This window comes from Aegilops tauschii, chromosome 3 (genome assembly GCF_002575655.3).
Source record: "Aegilops tauschii subsp. strangulata cultivar AL8/78 chromosome 3, Aet v6.0, whole genome shotgun sequence".
Taxonomy (NCBI): domain Eukaryota; kingdom Viridiplantae; phylum Streptophyta; class Magnoliopsida; order Poales; family Poaceae; genus Aegilops; species Aegilops tauschii.
In genome coordinates, this window is record NC_053037.3 from 9,121,538 (window position 1) to 9,141,098 (window position 19,561).

General features: G+C 43.1%; 1 protein-coding gene across 1 annotated transcript; it reads right to left on the reverse strand.

Moving 5' to 3' along the window:
* Positions 1-564: 564 nt before the first annotated feature.
* Positions 565-12,211, reverse strand: LOC109738845 (cysteine-rich receptor-like protein kinase 42). Its single transcript, XM_020297948.3, has 7 exons — positions 11,140-12,211; positions 6,071-6,196; positions 4,154-4,281; positions 3,776-3,989; positions 3,086-3,317; positions 2,864-3,014; positions 565-876 (listed from the first exon to the last, which is right to left on the reverse strand). Exons 1-7 carry the CDS (start codon positions 12,089-12,091, stop codon positions 565-567), a joined length of 2,115 nt encoding a protein of 704 aa, XP_020153537.2. The 5' UTR covers positions 12,092-12,211.
* Between the last annotated feature and the right edge of the window lie 7,350 nt (positions 12,212-19,561).

Genomic DNA, 19,561 nt, shown 5'->3' on the forward strand with positions numbered 1-19,561 from the left:
AATTTCTAACTATATTGGGAAAAAAAAATACCCTAATCCCTTTTTGCTTCCTTGACATCGCCTCCCTACACTAACACATCCACATCCACTTGGAATTCAGATACTCGGTATTCTCTCCTTCACGGTAAGCATCTTCTTTATTTCTATGTCTGTCTAGTATGTGTTATGTTCATCTATGCACAGTGTTAGCACTACTAGGGATTATATGGTTGTTTCGCTATAGAAATTGCAACTCAAAACTCGGAATTCAAATTCACAAAAATATGAGCTAGAATACCTTAACATAAAGGTAAATTCTTGATTGCTAAAGTGCATATGAAAGCATATACAACATGTGACACAAAGAACGGTCTCATATGGGCGTGTAACATGCTAGAAGCACATCACATGGGAGTCATATCGTTGCATGAATAAAAAAGGAATTTCAAAAAATTTACACTGCTCGCATATATACTGGTACGTAAGCATCCACTCGTTGATATATAAAATATTGATACATAATTATAGTTACAAATTATTCACTATCACACAAGAAAAGTGCAGTCATATACAATACAAAGCCTTTTACCTGGCTGATAACTGTGACATCGAGACAGTGGCCTTGGATGCAGAGGATGAACTGGACACAGATGTTTCACCTTGCACTCTACTTGTTGAATCAATAAAGGTGGGCCTTGCTGGTTGTATCTCTGGAGAATTTCTTGATAACAACAACATAACTACCTCTGACATCGTTGGCCTTGAAGCAGCGGCTGATTGAGTGCAGAGAAGCGCTATCTCTATTATTCTTTTTACCTCTTCTAGCATATATTCGTCATGGTCTAGCGATTCATCCACCAACTTAATCACGTTCTCATTTTCATATAGCTTCCATGCCTGTACCGACAGCAGGCATAGTCAGATGTATGTCTTAAAATAACATAAAGTGTGTGTACATAAACAAACCTCAGTACAGTAAATACAAAATGATCACATCTTCATCAACTATTAAAGGCCTGCCTATTTAAGCTTCTTACCGAGGAACGGTGCTTGGGAAAGATTCATGCGCAGTAAGTATATTGGCTAGATAGCCCTTTCTCTGGCCTATTGAAAATCTGGGGACTCTCATTTTTAGATTGTCTGATGGCTGCGACGGAACACTTCATTCACTTCAGATCGTTCACAATTAGGGACGGAACGAAATTTCATTTTTCTAGAATAAGTGGTTGGACAACGCCACCTAGCCAAAAAATAATACTCTTGCACAAGTATTGAATATATATCTGCCTAATGTGTTATTCAAATGAGATCTAGTTGGTTCGTGCCTCGCAACATGGCATGCTCTCTTGGGGAGGTTGTCATTAGTCCAATTGTCGCAAGGCCATGGGATTTTCCGCTGAAATCTCCATTAGAATGGTAGATTCTCGGTTGACTCTATATACCACACACTCATTCACTCAGACTCACCAATCGTAAAGAACAAAAGGTTTCAGAAGTCGAAGGTACCACTGAAATTAACTAATTTTGTGGTCCATGCATGGGGGTTGGATCCTTATACAGGAGAACCACGCTCATGGTAACTCGCCTTGTAGTAAGCACTGTTGTTGCAATCATGAAGGCAAGCCAATAAAACACACCTCTTCTTCCAATGCAAGTTTATGTGCACTACATGATTAGTCATCGAAGCTTTGTCTAGCTAACATGTATCCACAACATAGTGTTCCCAGCACTACATGGCATAGATCGAAAGCTTAGTGATGCATAAGGGTGGAGTGGTAGTTTGACTATGTAGAAATGAAATGGTTTCAATGGTAAAACTCCTCTCCTTTGCGAGTTATCTACGAGTATACGCGGTGGCTCTTTATGTGCTCTACTCTTCAACGAAATGAGCACCAACTACAATATTTGATGGTTTCTAAGTGACTGGAGCGTCTAACCGAGGATTTTTTTTACTCGGCATAGATGGCAGCATAGTCTCCGGAGTGGTCTCATGCAAACTTCTCCTTAGGCAACCTCTTGTCTGAATAGACTTTGCATCTTTGCCCACGTATAACTATGGTGTAGGTGCATGCGTGCATCATAGTCATGCAGAAGCCGGATATAAGTTTGTTGTGCTTCAAACACTTGATGCAACATTATGGCCATGTATGTTTGAGCTTCAGGAAACAGATTCAGCTTTGCTAGTGAAGCTGAATCTGGGATCTAGAACAAACAACTATTGTGAATCAGCTTTGCCAGTGAAGTCAGTTTTGTTAGTGAAGCTGGATCTGCAATCTGAAACAAACAGCCATTTCGAATCAGCTTTCCCAGTAAAGCTGAATCTAGATTCAGGCCATTTTTAATGCAATTTGCTGAAGCACCTCAAAGTGTACTTCGGTGGCGAAGCTGATTCGTAGAATCAGCTTTACTACTGAAGTGAATCTACAGGTGATTTGAATCCAATCAAAGCTGAAACAAACAGGGTCTTATATAATTGTGAATCCGCTTTGCTACCGAAGTGAAACCCCCAGGTGATTCGAATCAGATCAAAGCTAAAACAAACAAGGCCTATGAGTTACTAAAGTGTCATTTAACAAAAATACTATTAAAAGCATGTTCCTAAAAAACTAACCGTTGAAGTTAATCTTGGTGAAGACTGATTCTGGGGCAACATAAACACAGGTTGATGCTTACTTAGCAAGAATTTTGTCAATTACTTGTTAAATCTCCAATCATATAGTGAAAACCAGCCAGGGCATTCATATCACCAAATTAGCAAGTGCAAGTATAAAGAAATATACGCATAAGAGCGAATCAAAGATGTGTGAAGTGGTTATGTAAAATATGCAAGCCATATGTGGCAATATATGGAACCAAGAGAGGATTTCAGAAGAAAGATGGATACCGATTCAAGTAGGTATTGTGCTTCAGGCTCAAGCCTTGTATCATTGATTTTCCGACCACTTATTATTTCCAAAATAACTATACCAAAGCTGTATGTGTCAACCTTCTCCGTTAGTTGGCCTTGGATTGCATACTCGGGAGCAGTGTACCCCCTATTCAATAGTAAAATATAATTAGAAAATAAGCAATGTGCCCAATGTATTATTTGCATGTGCAAACTTACAATGTGCCTGCAAATCTAGTGCTGACATGACTATGATCATCAGGTAGGAGCCTTGCCAAACCAAAATCAGCAATCTTAGGCTGGAAGTCATCATCAAGAAGAACATTGCTAGATTTTATGTCACGGTGTATGATACACACATGGAACTCTTGATGAAGATATGCAAGGCCACGGGCCATGCCAACCATGATGTTAAATCGCTGCTTCCAGTTAAGTGTTCCACGTCTCTCACCTATTATGCGAGAAAATGTACATGTCAGACCATCACTTAGATGTGCAGGTCAGCACTATACTAAGCTAACCAACTTAGTTTGCAAGGTTATAGATGTAATTGCCTTGTAAAGAACAAAACTACCATGGGACTAATTTCAGTCTAGCAATAGAGGTGTGACTGTAAGATTCGGTTTAGATTAATGAGACCTTCTAGAGCAATCAAATGGGGAATATTATACCCAATCCATATAAGACGTTTTCTCACATGGTCAACTTGACATAGCCACAATTTTGCGCTAGAGGTGGACCAATAATTATTTTCATATTAATTTGGTTCATGTTGGGTTTTTCCGAACATTTTTTTGGCATGATATATAGAGTGCTTAGGAAATCTTAGGGTGGGACCTGGCCCACATGTGTCCAACCAGTGGACAAATAAGTCAAGTAGATGACAGAGAAAGGATCAAGAGAGCATACCGAATAGTAACTTGTCAAGACTACTATTGGCCATATATTCATAGACAAGGATGCATTCGGAACCCTTGCGAGAACAACCAAGAAGCCGGACAAGATTTCGATGTTGAACATTGCTAATCAGCTTCACCTCACTTTCAAAATCTTCTTTGGCCCTGCTAGTTTGCATTACTGACAACCTTTTTACTGCAACAATTTTCCCATTTTTCAACAAACCCTGTTAGAGAAGGACATTAAAAAACACTTTTTGTAATAATCTAATAAATTTCAATGAAAAAGCAACTTGGTAACATGATGTTCTTATTCTAATTTTCCATTATGTACAATTGCCTTTTGTCAGCAAATCTTCGTAGTGGATTAAATATTTGAAGATCACCAGACCTTAAAGACATCTCCAAAACCTCCTTCTCCAATTTTATTTTTCTCACTGAAATTATTGGTTGCAGCCTTAAGATCGCGATAGTAAAAATTTGTTGGACCTTGCAGTTCCGTTGCTCCAAGTATATCACCTAAAAGAACATATAGTCAGCTGAGCAAACACAAAATCAAATAGAAATTAATTTATTTTCTTTTCCAACTAACTTCAAAACAATTTAATATGCAAAAATAGGGCAGTTCTTTTAAATGGAACTAATTACACTCGCAAATACAAAACAAATGCTATACAATTAGTATAGCATTAGTGTATTATGTCCTTGTGTAAATAGGTGAATCATGGAATTTGAGAGTAACCTAGTTGTCGTGGACAAATGGAAAAATACAGGACGCGGTGTTTTGGCTCCTAGGTGCATATGCACCCATTGTCTAAATACACATTTTAAAAAGTTGAAAATTTTGAAACAAAAATTCCACGGGTATATCTGGACATTCTATGTGCATGCACAATGTTTCGATGAAAAACAACGTTTTTTGTGGCTTGTGTAAAAAAGATAAAGAAATGCAAAATGAATAGTTGTAGTGAAGCATCAGAAATTATCTTTTTTACACAAGGCACAAAATACCTCGTTTTTCACCGAAAACTTTGTGCACGCACATAGAATGTCTGGATATACACGCGGGATTTTTATTCGGAATTTTTCAACTTTTCAAAATGTGTATTTAGACAATGGTTGCATATGCACCTAGGAGCCATTGCCAATTTCCGACCTTTCCCTAGCTACCAACACTTGATATCCTTTGCATAGTGCTACATAAATAACAGAAAAATCAAGACACAATGAATACAAAAGGAGCATCCCTAAAAAATTAATAGAAAAGGAGACCATAACTATAAAAAGAATCCAAGGTCCGCAATATAACTACAAATTATGGGATAAATTAAAGGTGTGCCCAAAGGCATATATAGACACACACGCGCGCACACACACATGTACAATATAAATTCCCTTTATATATATATATATATATATATATATACATATATATATATATATATATATATATATATATATATATATTTGAATTTCACTTTGTCCGTGTGGCAAAATTGTCACTTTTCATAAAATTTCAAACATTTACATGTTTCCTTTATATTTGAAAACATAATTTCAAATTTGTTGTTTTGTGGGAGCGCATGATCACTGGAACCATTTTGCTTCTCTTGACATTATGTTACTTTAGGGTGGAAATTGTGTGGCGGACATGACTAATGAAAGCATGTAATATATGATGGCAACTTCCTAAATTCACTTTATTTTCAGTGACTTCTATGAATGTGATTTACCAACAGAGATTGTTTACATATTTAACTTAATAATTAATGACAGTCTGGATACTATGGAGAAATAGGATAGTGATCCAATAACAATGGATATTGTGCGATTCATGATGGCATCAATAAATGACTGATGATCATTAGCAATAATGCTAACATCCACAATGTGATAATGTGGTTACATATGTCAAAAAAGCCAACATATCGCTCTCTTGTTTAATCATTTGGGAGTCCTATCCAATGTATGAAGCAGGAGCCTCTCTGTCGAGTAGTACAATGATAGAACTTTATGCCATCATCATCATGGCAACATGGGACAATAGTGGCATGGCATAGAAGATGTTCTATTGAGGCATCTCACTAGATGGAACTTTCATAATCACTTCATACCCTCAAGATGACTAAATGGAAGCAACTTTTTTGAACCGGAGGCAAAAATATTACTTGCTCAATTAATTATGAATATATATTTTTGGCTAGGTAATGGCATCAACTTGGACCACGTTAATAAGCTCACAATAAAAAATAGACATGAAGTGAAGAGCTTTAGCCTCTATAAAGTGGGGGTACTTCGTGACATTTACCTCTCTGAGGTTTATGTAGCTTCTTAGACCGCCAAATCCATAACAAAGCTAATAACGCTAGAAGCAACAGGAAGGCTACACCTCCCAGAATTCCTCCTACAATGGCTCCCTTCACTCTTGATTTTCCTGTAACGAATCATGAGTTGTGATCTCTGAACTGAAGATGAACATTAGTTAGAAACGTAAAAATTTCGTTGACTTGGGTTTTTGTAGAACTTATTATAATAATCCAATTGACATCACAGTTCAAGCAAACACATTCCCCGGAGCAAATAAACATGCTTACGTTCATGACACAATAGAGAATGTTAAAATTCAAACTCATCTCAAACACTGTGTTCCAAATGTACAAAAATATGATCCAAAGTACTAAAATTAAGTTTTAACATTATTCCCTCAAGTACTACATAACTAATTCTATGTGAAGTCCAAATTATGTTGCTTCTACACACCCCATCTATGAAAACTTTTACACCTAACCCATCCAATTGATACATGAAATGTTTAATATATATGATTTTCATTTGGTTGAAATACCCTACAACAAAAGCATATACTGCAATAACTTTGGGAACTGTCCAATAAATCTGTTTTCATCGTCGAGGTAACAAGGGCTTAGGAGGGGGCTTATGTGAAGGTCATCGTATGTTCAATCATCGAGTTTTTAAATAATTTTAGCTGACTCATGGACTGTGACCAACTGCTATGTCAAGAGAGATAATGAGTGAAGTGCTCTATGATTGGATGAAGTACAAAGCAAGACCACCTCAAAGCTCCCTCCAAAGTGTCTTGGGTTACTTAACACAAGGGCACCTCGAATTCTGCCTTCCCATGTCAATATGAGCCTTACTCAGTCCCTCGAATCATTATAGCCAACCTTAAGCCTTGCTAGGATCCTTGGAGGGGGTGCCTCTCCCCTTGAATTCATTCAAGTCAAAATTAATGGTTACATGTCCATGGGTGAATTTATATAGGCTAAGGATACTTGACAAGTGACCAAGACTACCTTTGATGAGGTATGTAGGACAGGTCAGATAGGTACGAGCGGCTCTGGCCCTGATTTCTTAGGGTAGTTCGTCAGTATTTCCACTTCAAAGCACATCAAGTTTTTGCGATTCCGCATAATCTTTGGTGATGTTGTTGTCTTTTCTTGGGCATACTCTTCCACCATGCGATATAGTTGGTCGATGGTTCATGGATCTTGGTAAATTGCTATTGATGGCTAGGTTTACTCCTTAACATGTTACCATGTGCACCTTCAGGGGAGGCCTATTCAGTACAAGTTCCTTTTAATGTGGGACTTCTCTAGGAGAACATGAATGGTTGAGTTGGGAAGCAAAGTGGTGAAGGTTGGTCCATAATAAGGATTGAAACATTGATCTCCATTTGCAATAGACACTCAAACCATTTTAGATAAGTTGGTGGCGTTGAAGGTGAGAGCTCCACGTTCGAAGGTCCAGGATCCTCTTGGTGCACATGATACTCTTGACTTGGTCTTCTAATATTCTTCTCCCAATCTGACTGGTTGACTATGACTAGTCGTTTGGTTGTTTTGCCTTGATTTTGACAATTTGCTACATAGATGCCATGTAGACCTTGGGGTGAAATCATTTAAGGAATAATTAATCACCGAAAAAGCTATTCTAGTCATGCCACCACCAAACATTGGCGAACATGGTGCAATAAAACACAAAACAACAAAACTTCACCAAGCACTATGTTGCAGGCCTTCATCGCGGCGGAACCCACGCTGACACTGTTGGTGGTGTTTCGTATCTTCTTCACATAGTAGGTGGACGTCGGACGTTGCGACTGGCGGTGGTCATCCTGTTGGCATGGTGACTAGGCGCACAGGCAAGCACCTCTATTTGTAGATCAGATCCAGTGACTGGTGTAGCACAGCAGGCTCATGAGACATGTTGTGATGCACCATGTGTTGGATCGATCTTGTGAGGAGGATATGTGAGGCATGACGCTCCTCTCCCTCACTTATTGGCAAACACCGACGACGTCGGATATGGTCAACTGCTGGTCCAAGTGGGTTCCTTCCACGACTGGCATCTAGCCGGCACATCTATTGGCAGTAGTTGCGAGGCCCTCCTGTGGTGCGCATGGCAACTACTGATGAGACAGCGGCGCGACAGTGATCGTAAGCGTTGCGATGCTGCCTTCCCTTCAATACTTTCTTATCTGGCTGGCTAGTCGGAAATGGTAGAGTGGTGGGAAGTGACTATGGTAGCTCACATTGCAGTTGTATTCTCTCCATGTAACAAAAGAAAAGTTTTAAGAAGGAGAAACCGTTTTGTGATGGCTTCTCTTAGAAGCTATAGCAGCCACTATATCAAACAATTGTTTTGATCGGGAGATGATTTATGTACATTCTTGCTAAATTTGGCACCATTTAGCGGGATTATTAGAGGATTTCATAGAGTGAGCATAATGTCGCGTGGAGGCTCCCCGACCTCTATGGTAGTGGAAATTTCATGGGAAAATTAGAATTGTGGGAAAACCCCATGATCAAGTCTTCTATCTGGATTAGGAAGCGTCGATGTCCACACTAAGGTGTTGGTTCGAAGATGCTGCTTGGAAGGGGGGGGGGGGTGGTTGATAACACATTGGCTAACGTTGATTGGATGACCAGCCGAATCGGCATGCGGGTGGTGATTCTTTCTTGAAGGCGTTCAACTCACATACCGCTCGACTAGTAGATTCCTTCAACGTCATAAGATTTGGGCTAGGATTTTAGAGACGTTTACATGAAGGGCATCAGGTTTTTAAGCCAATTTGCTCCACAACAATGTATGATTTTACTTGGAATTGCATTCATTAGTAAATACTAGTTCTAAGAAAATATGTAAATACAGTTGCACATTTTTGGTGGACATCCAACTATGGTTGCACATCGGTGTGTGGATGTGCAACTGCAGTTGCGCGCAGTCAATTGGCATGCAACTATAGTTAAGCGCACCTGGCGGGCATGCAACAGTAGTTACGGATGGCCGGTGCAACTACAGTTGCAGCTGCATGCAGCTAGTGGGTGTGCAACTGTAAGTTAGAGGTGTGCAACCACAATGGCACACGATCAGCTATAATGTGACTATTGTTAAGTGCACCCTAAGGACATGCAACTACGGTTGCACGCAACTGACGAGGGGTGTTATCATTGCAGACAGGTGTGCAACATGCAATTGTAGTTACGAGCGGCTTGGCGGATGTGCATCTATAGTTGTGTGCGGCCTGGTGGGCGTGTAATTGCAGTGGCGCATAACAAATAAATACCAAAAAAGTTTAGAAGTTCTTTAGTTTGATACCAATATTTGGCACCACAACATTTGACAAAACCAAAAGTTATCAACCTTTTAAAACTTTTTAGATATTGGCAAGAAAAATTGGTACTCAACCATTGGTAGCCTATTTTCGGACTTACACATTAGCATACCAAATATTGACATCAAAGCAATCAGGCTCGCAAATCAATCAAACGGAAAAACAAAAGAAAACCAATATATTGTAGACAAGCTAGTTAACATTTAGTTCATACATAATATTGGTGTGATCTCAACTGAACTATTTCTGAATCAACTAACATCAACATAGGATATTTTCTATTTTCTCTTTCCTTTTCCATTTCCTTTCCTTTTCTTTAATCTTCTTTCTCTGTTATTTTTTCACATGCGACAAACGAGGGATGAGAAACTATAGTTATGGGCAGGCGGTGGAAATGCAATTCTAATTGTGCCCAAGCGACGGATTTACAATTGTGCTTGGCCGTGGAACTATAGTTGTGCTTGCGCGAGAGACGGAGGATGTAGTTATGTGTGGCCAACGATTGTAGTTGGGTGGGTGGGTGGTGGGGGGGGGGGGGGGGGGGGTGGGGGAGACGGACATACAATTGCGTACAGACAGGCATGTGTGCAACTGCACATACCTGCGGGTGGATGGACGTGCAGTTTCGGTAGGTTGGTGGCGTGCAACTTGTAGTTGCGCGGGTGAAGGAAGTGCAAGTGCGCAATTGTGCGTGCTATTGTAGTTGCACATAGGTGGCAGACGCTTTGTTGCACTGGGTTGGTGGCGGTGCATCCGAAGTTCCGCGTGGGAAATAGATGTACAATTTTATTGGCACGTAGACAAAAGTTTGTACAATTCATGTCAGCGGCAGCGTACAATTGTGTTTGGCTGATAAGTGTGCAACTCTAGTTGCGTGTGTAAGATGAATGTGCAGTTACATCCACACAACCACGTGTGCAACTAATTGCATATGGATGTGAGGTAATATCTCACGTCTACATCAAATATAGTCAGACCCTAATTTTTATTCTCAAATGATAAGTACCGAACTTTGATATGAACACATGGCAACCCAAACTTTTTTGATGACAAGTTTAGTTGAAGAGAGGATAGCAAGTTAGGGGCAAGCACGACAATTTTTTTTTGCAGAAAATAAACTGAAGCACGAAAATTGTCATGCTTAAAGTTGTCATCCTCACATCACTAAATTTGCCGTTGAAAGCGTTCAGAGTTGCCATGTGCTCATACCGAACGTTCAATACTTATCCCAAAGTTCCTCTAATTCCTCAGCCAGATATTTTCCCTTGCCAGACTTTCCCGATAGCGGAATCGGGGTCATTTTTACTATGTTTGAGATGCTTTGTATGTTCGTCGACATTTTTAATAGGTCTGATTCTTAAAAGAATGAGTAATTTAGGAGTGTGCTACACTGAATCCTAGTTACGTACGGTCAATAACTGTGTGATTTTGGAAAAATAGTATATACTCCCACGTTCCTTTTTTACTTCACATATAAGATTTGTATCTAGTCAAATTTTATGAACTTTGACCATTTTTTTATCAAAAAATATCAATAACTACAATATTATCAAATATACATATTATGAAACTATATTCCATAATGAATCTAAAGATATTCATTTGGTATTGTATAAATGTTGATTTTTTTTTTATAAGTTTGGTCTAAATAGAAATACTTCAGATAAAAGTTATACGCAAACAGAGAAGGAACGGAGGGAGTACTGTGCTAATAAGTCACGCGTGAAAGACGAGGAACTCACCAGAGCGCAAGTAGGGCGCGAGGTCTGCGGTCTCGTTAGCTGGGAAGAACGGCTTATCAGAGTATCTCATGTAACACCCCACGTCCACTGCGCGGCCGTCGGAATTGGGCGGGCACAGGTCAATGTTGCTCGAAGCTACCTCCAGGCACTGCGCGCAGCCGCCCGCCCCGACCGTCTCCACACACTGCGCCATGGCGTACACGCCGGCGCCCGCGGCCATCGCAACGAGCCGCGGGAAGCGAGGCACTGCGATCGCGAGGTCGCTGACCAGCGCCTGCACAGTGCCGCCGGCCATGGTGGAGCCGTTGCAGATCTGCTTGTTGCCAGGGCCCGTGGATTCGTTGAAGAAAGGCAAGCTCTCGTACCGTACGATGCAGCCGTCGAGGATGGCGCGCCCGCCGCTGGCAGCGCCGCAGGCAGGGTGGACGTGCGACGCAGCGGCGTCGAAGCATGCGACGCAGTCTCTCCCGGTGACGTATGGGCGGCACTGCGCCAACGCGTACGTCGGCGCGACGGTGCGCGGCTGAAACACGGTGGCGAAGCCGCCGCCGGCGGAGAGGTTAGCGCGGAGTTCGGCAAAGGTGGAGTTAAGGGCGGAGAGGAAGGCGGCCGTGGACGTGACGTTGTACAGGCTGCACCCTTGGCTGAGCAGCATAGCCTGCGGGTCAGCGACTGTGAACGGAACCAGCGCGGAGGTGATCGCCAGCACTAGTGCCGGCAACAGCGGGGAGTGAGCCATGCGGGGCATCCGCGCCACCGGCGAGAGGAGAGGAGAAATCACCGTGAACTCTGGGTTTTGGACGAGAGTATTTGGGTTGTATATTTGGAAATCGGCAAGTGTGCAGTGCAAGGAGGACGTGATTGTTTTCCGGTGGTATAAATACGAGCATTTTACCGTATAAGGACGAGCGAATACATCCCATCCATACCTGCAAAAAAAAAAAAATCCCATCCATACAGTAGATGCAGTGGTCTAGATTGATCGATACCCTGTGACCAAAGTAGCGTAGTGTTTTGCAGTCAAGGCAAACTGGCCGGACAGATGGAAAAAAGAGCACCTATACATCAGGTATCTTGGGGAATTTGAGGATTTGCCACACCTTTCCCTGCATTTTGAGGATTTGCCCTCCTTTTTATTGACGTTGATGATTTACCACAACTTTGTCAGAAACTTGAGGATTTGCCCTTTCTAACCGATTTGAAATTACACTATAGTTTGAATGACCAAAATGCCACTCTTGCCAAAACCAATCCAAATTAGATGCTTACGTCTTCTCCTCTGTTCGTCCCGCAGCCGACTGCTCGATTACCTCATCCACCTGCCGCCCTGTGTTGTGCTGCTGGTGCTCCTCCTCTCCCCACGCTCCGGTAGCGTCGCCGAGCTGCTGCTGCTCCTGTGCGTGTGCCGGATGTGGTGCGCGGAGGGTGCCGTCGGCGGTCCGAGCCCGGGGACGGTGGTGTCTGTCCATGGTGAGCTCGGCGAGGGCGCGCCAGACAGGGGGCGAGCTCGTACTACGGCGGTTTTCTCCGTGTATGCAACAGTAGCAACAGCAACAGCCAGGCGCCCAGGTGCTAGAGCGCGCACGCACACAACACACGCACAGATCACGCACTCAAGCCCAGGTGCCAGAGCATGCACGCACAAAATGTACGTACAGCACTAACTAACACACACAAGCACGCCCAGGTACATGCACGCCTAGCACACATCGCGCACGGCCAGGTGCTAGAGCACACAGCGCAGATAGAGCACTCACGCCCAGGCACACATCCGGTGGCCACCCGCCTCGAGGCGTCGCCATCTGTCCGGCTCGAGCGCGACATGCTTTTCAAGGAGGCCGTCCAGTGGTCGCCGCTGTCCACAGCGGACCGCGAGCTCGACGGCGATGAGGCCTGCCTGCCGGATTGAGTCAATAGAGTGGATACGTGCGTCGCCGGCAGCCGCTTCTTGCCCCGTGCGACGCGTACGCCTGATGATGCTGCTCGCTGGCCTCCCGCCTCGACGATGAGAGCGTTCCTCGCAACGTCGGTCATGCTGCTCGCCGAGGCCGTCCGCGTGGCCACTGCAGCCTCGCGCGGCACCGGCCCGAACGGCGGTACAGGAAGGTTCTGTGCCACGAGATAGCGAGCGAGGAGCAGATATGGCAGGGGGAGGCGGCAGCCTGACAGAGGTCAGCAGCGGTTGGGGATAGCCGGCGGCGAAGCAGCAGCAACCGGGGAGAAGAGAGGCGAAGGGGAGGTCGACGCGACGCCCAATAGGTGAGAGAGAATGGGAGAGATCCGAGCGTTCAGGGGTATTTTCGTCATCTCATGGTGGGCCTATCTTGTCGGGGGTAAATCCTCAAGTTTTTGGCAAAGTTGTGGCAAATCATCAGTGTCAAAATAAAGGAGGGCAAATCCTCAAAGTGCAGGGAAAGGTGTGGCAAATCCTCAAATTCCCCATCTTAAAATCCTTTCGCTTCTGCTTCGGTACAACTCATCTAACTAATTAAGAGTTAGAAGCCAATTTCTCTAAAAAAACAAGATTTAGCAGGCTTTCAAAATAAAATTTTAGGTTAAGTTGCCAGAATAAGCAAAAAAAAAGTGAGCAACTTATTTCGGCAACCACCCGTAATAAAAGCCCAAAAACAAATTGCACGTACATGGTATGACACGTGCATCAACCGATGAAACGATAAATTGCCGAGAAAATCCCCGCAAAAAAAATTGCCTAGAAAATATCCATGCAACGGATGGCTGAGTGCTGACACGACTCAGTACAAGTACTTATTTTTTGTGGTGGCAGCACTAGTAAATTGCACCGTAAAAGACCTCCTCAATATTGCTAGGAGAGATAGTCCTGTGAAACTTCACATCTTTCATGCGGCCTTTTAGACTGGTTTGAAAGAGAAAAAATATCGAAGTTCATGGGGAAAGCAACATAAGCGATGCAAGGATAATAGTTTTTTTTTTTTGTGAAGTATAGTTTTTCTTGTGGGGATAATAGTTTGTGAAGAGTGACTATAGTTCAGTCAATCTTGAAATAATTATTTATCAATCGATATTGTTAGTCATCTGATCAAAAATTTCTCATCTCTTCTATTACTTCTAGTTTTCTTTGTATCTTAATAATTGATGAACACGTCTGAAGTACTTCCTGGAAAAATAACATTGGACTATTCTTAGCGGTGACTTGAAATTGTTACTCTCTCTATCCCATAATATAAAATATTTTTATGGTGTCCGTGAAAATAAAATGTTTTTGTGGGAGTATTTCTTAGCCGCATGAGACTTGAATATTCCAAGTCCACGGATATCGACAGCTAGCATACGGTAGCTGAAAGATAAATTGTAAATTGTAATGTTGTGACCTCGTGGGAGACTAAGAGTAGAATCACTCGCCCTTCGAATAAGAGTAGAATCACTCAAGCACTACTATAGTATCCACGTTTCATCTGGCTTGTGATATGTAGGGCGTATGCTAGTTGAAAGAGAAATTGTAAATTGTAATGTTGTGACCTTGTGGGAGACTAAGAGTAGACTCACTCAAGTACTAGAATATCCACGTGCTCCATAGCACGGTCAAAGCAAGAGAAAACTATACGTCGTGGTTAACTCGCTCTTACCCTTCGCTCCTACACAAGGGCAACCAGTGGCTAGGGTTCTCATGCCTCCGACCAGTGCTGCCGCCAGTCTGCCTTATCTTTCATGGTCTTAGTGACATGGAGACGCAGTGGATCTCATCCCTTGCCGATGGAAGGGCTTCATTTTTTAATGTTTTTTCAAGTTTTATTAGGATTTGTGTGTTGTTCAGTGAGACGAGACGGGGGGCTCCTCTGTAGTTGAAATAAAGTTCTTCCCGCCTATCCTCCGTTTCGGTGGTGCTTCTAGCATCGTTGAAGGGTGTGTGGAGGTTTGTCTCTGCGATTTTGTAGGATTCGGTCAGTGTTTCACTACTACGAAAAAGCCTAGCCGTAGCGCGGGTCAAATGCCTAGCAGTAGTGCGGGCTCCGACGCTACTAGTAAGACGCTACACCTAACTTGTAGCAGTATGTTGTTTGTCCCACGCTACTGCTATACCTACTTAGCAATAGCGTTGTCCCAACCAACGCTACTGATAAGTAGCTTAGCAGTAGCGTCGGCTTGTCAAGCGCTGCTGCTAAATAGTTGTAGCGCTTTAGTACGGCGCTACTGCTTCCTGCAAAACAGCGCTACTGCTGTATTTTCACATAATTATTTGTCTGGTACGTATTTGCGATGTTTTTGTACAGATTTTATACAGTATTCTAATCATATTATAAACACGCAATATGCTCATCATATCATACACATAATAGTCTCATCATATCGTCCAACACAAATCATGTCGTCTCATCATAATCACGATATAGTGACACAAGTTAACTGACATGTCTCGAATACAAGCAACCGCATGGTAATCACATACACATGTTTCATCATCTATATATAAACGAAGATATAGAAGAGAAGAGCGACCACTATGAGCAAGAGCGCGATAATGTAGTAGTTCTTGAGGCGCCGATTCCGATCCCTCTCTCGCGTTAGCGTGAAACTCAACTAACTATTTTCCGCTTCGGCTTTGCTATCGAACCCTCTCTGGCTGTCGCTCGAAAACCGGTACACCCGGGCTTGACACTCAGGCCACTCGTCGTACACTCCTGGAACCTTTCCTACGTACACGGCGTAGCACTTCTTCGCCGTCGATGATCTATATACCTGCATCGTCACATAAGTCGATAATATGCAACATAATATATAGTTGAGCAACAGAAAGAGACAGAGTTAGCAAAAATAGAAGCAACATAACGTAAACATGAATAACAAAGTTCATCATCCCCAAACTGCCCTAACTAGAGTGATCTACGCTAGTTGAGGAGGATGGTTTAATTACATCACAAAGTTTCGTTGTGCATAAATTCAAAGTTGCATCACAAAGTTTCATCGTCAATCACTCCAACATGTCGTGCCATCTATCCAAATCAGGGAGGAAGTCCCCGAGCAAAGTGAAAGGCTTCAGGTCAAGACGCTGAGCGGCTACGCGTGTTCGGACGTCGCGACATTTGCCCTTCTTCGTAGAACATCTCTGTTTTTTCGAGGACCTCCTTCATGATGATTTGGGCAAGTTCACGCTAAATGTGATAGAACTCAGCTCGGAGTCGATGATCCGGGACATTTCCTAGTTTCTTTGCCCATTGCAGAATATCGGCATCGCCGGATCTAGGTGACATGCGAAGGTTCTGGCAATCCCGTCTGTACTCCAGCATGTGGTGGAGGACATAGAATCCATCAGTGAGAGTACCTGTCGGTTGCTGAATGCAGCAGAAGTTGGTCTTATGGCCGAAGCAGGGCGCGTGGTTCCTTGTCTTCTTGAGCGTGATCTCTCTACCCCGTTGGCCGTAACTTAAGATAGCACTGTCGAGAACATACTTGTTGTGGGTGTAATCCATTTTCTTCATGTTTTTCGACGAGTCCAAGTAAAGAGCGTGGGACAATCGAGGGTAAAGGATGATGATGACGACACACCCGTCGCTGCGCAAAATAAGTACACCTCAAATTAGCCTCTACGCGTGCAAATGAATGATTGAAATCGAAGAAAAGATATCCGCGGATGACTTGCATAGGATGATAAGGCAGGAGAATCGTCTCCTTGTCCTTATTATCGACCATGAAATCGGCGATGTAGTTACTCGTGTATTCACGGTGCTCTGGGCAGACTGCCAAGAAGCCCTCGTGCATAAAGTACGGATCAGCGACACATATATAAGGTATTTGCTCAATCCTAATGATATAGTTCATGTACAAGGCAAAAAGGCGAACACACGTAAATCCAGCTTTGTCAAGTAAAACATGTCGAAGATGTAATCAAATCAAAGGAACAACTTTTCCGTGGGGAATGTCTACAGCCTTAGGGTTTAAAATAGACATATATATAAGGTATTTGCTCAATCCTAATGATGTAGTTCATTTGCATCACCCTCTACAACCTTAAGGTTTAAAATAGACTTCACTCCGCACTAGATCATACATGACATGCGTTGCGTCTCTCTCAACGGGTGGCTGTCATGACAAGTTCTTCCCATCACGGGCACGCACCGAGAAGTTTACAGTGTCTCTATTCAGGTGCTGTCTTACTAAACTAGACTAGAAGCGCACGCATCTCTCGCTCTGCTCCTCATTTTCTCCAAGTGGCCAACTTTCTCCTCTCCGGAGAAGTGGACGTTTCCGGCGAACACTGTTCTGATGTTTTCGACAAGTTTCTAGAAATAGATGTGCTGATAGCTACTCATCGAGAAATAAGAATGACAGTGATCCTCCCCACTCGTCAGCCGTTTGGATCCCTGGCCGTTGGATCTGCGTGCTTGATCGGATGTGGGCCGTCGGATCTCGCCCCCGTTTGATCTGAGCCGCCGGATCGCACCGGAAACACTATTGCAATGAACAGTTTCGCTCCCGGCTGAAATATCTTGTGCCACCGCCGTTATTACAGTGCCCCGCCGAGGGCGTTTTTGTCTTTTTACGTGTTGGCCCCTGACGTGTTGGTCTCTGGTTGGCCCGTGGTTGGATGAGACGAGGGAGGGCGTCTGCCTCGCCTCTTCTTCCTCCCATTCGCCCCCATCGTCCCCGCACTCGCCACCGCCGCCACCCTTCATACCTCGTGTCCGCCTCCTCTCCTCCCCTCCAGTCGCCCGAATCACCTGCCCACCGGTCGGGTTGGGGCAAGAATATGGCGGTGACGGCCGGATCCGAAGACGGCAGGGCGGCGACCACTCCCGTGTGGCCCGGCGGCGAGCAGGACGCGCCGAGGGGGCGAAGGGTGCTCCGACTTCAACGACCTGGTGGTTCGCTTCCTCCTTGCTTATTGGAGAAGATATTTGTACATTTTGGTTTGTATGCATGCTTGTGTGCTGTCATCGGTTTTTAGTGCGCTGCAGTGCCAATTTAGGTCGGTTCTTTCGGTGGACCGTGTTAGTCTATCCAGTGATTTTGTAAACCACCAGACAATATGATTGCTGCTTACTGATTGTAGGCATGGTGACTGTTTGCGTTAGTGCTTTGGAAAGCATGTGTGCAGTGGGTAGTGCTTGCTGCTTCGCGATGAAGGCAGGGCCGTCTACTTACACTAATATTTAATCTGCGTGCTTCATAATGAAATTACCACCTGCTCATTTTTTATGTATGTGCCACCCAATGGTTGCTCGTGCCTAATTATATGGATGATGGACATATGCATGCTTGCTCTATGGGTTATCTGCTTGTTGTTTTTATGCATCTTCTCTTCATTAATTTTTGTTTCCTTGTAGCCCACTGATTCCGTCTATAACATGCTGCTAGGTTCTTCGTTCGGCTGGATTGTAGGTTGGCTCCAGTCCTTGATCAGTTCTTCTGCAAGGAGAGTTTCAGTGCTCAGCATATTGCAGTCATTGCAACAGCGAGTTCTATGAAGCACGTCAATGGAGGGGACACAGCCAATGACAATCTCCTCACATTTAATTAGATGGTTTGCTAGTTTCTTCCTGTAGATAGTATCACAGTGATGCGATTCAAATGTTTATAATTCTTTTCTAACATTACATGTTCTTGTAGTCATTCATTTTGAAACCACGGAGGCCGTCGCATTATGCATTGGTTAGACTAGGTAATTTCTGTTAAGGCTATAATTTTTGTATCAATATGCCAAGATCGACTGTTCGCCTCACCTTTATTCTGCAAATGCCAAAATGTCCAGAACATAAATTTCAAGCTTTTATACCTTACATATGTTATGAACTTATGATATATGTCTAAATTCAGCTGGATCTTCAATTAAATCCTGAATTCTATAGATGTTTTATCCTTTTCTACATTTGAGTATGCACTAATTAGTTAAACCTTTTCTTCTCCGGATCTGCATTCCACCTGTACTAATTGCCAGATTATATATGTGTTTGTGTTCATTCTTATTTTAAACTAGACCTAGCTGTATATACTATAAAATTTGTTAAACTTGCGCTGGGCAGGTTTCCATGATGAGTTCGTAGCCTTTATGAAGTTGCTGCTGCTTGTTTTCTGTAATCATTGCTCATTTCTCGTCTCCATAGCAGAAAATTGGATTCTTGCATCTAACCCTGATCCTGAAGGTGAAACAATTGCTTGGCACAATAAAGAAATGCTTGAGTGGCATGATGTGTTGGGTTTCCATGTTTTACTGTCATTTACATGAGGTGGCAGTTTTGGCTACCTCCACTCGCCTCAGTCTGTTTATTTTTAAGTGGGAAGTGATGAATCGAACAAGGAGGAAGGACGACGTGCTTGTTCTTTCCGGCGTGGGTTTACTAAACTTTGTATATATGAATTTCACCTCATATTTTCTTCCTGGCTTGATAAGAACTGAATAATATAATTTGGTTTCTCATGTCCAGTATTCCAGATTGAGTAATGCTAG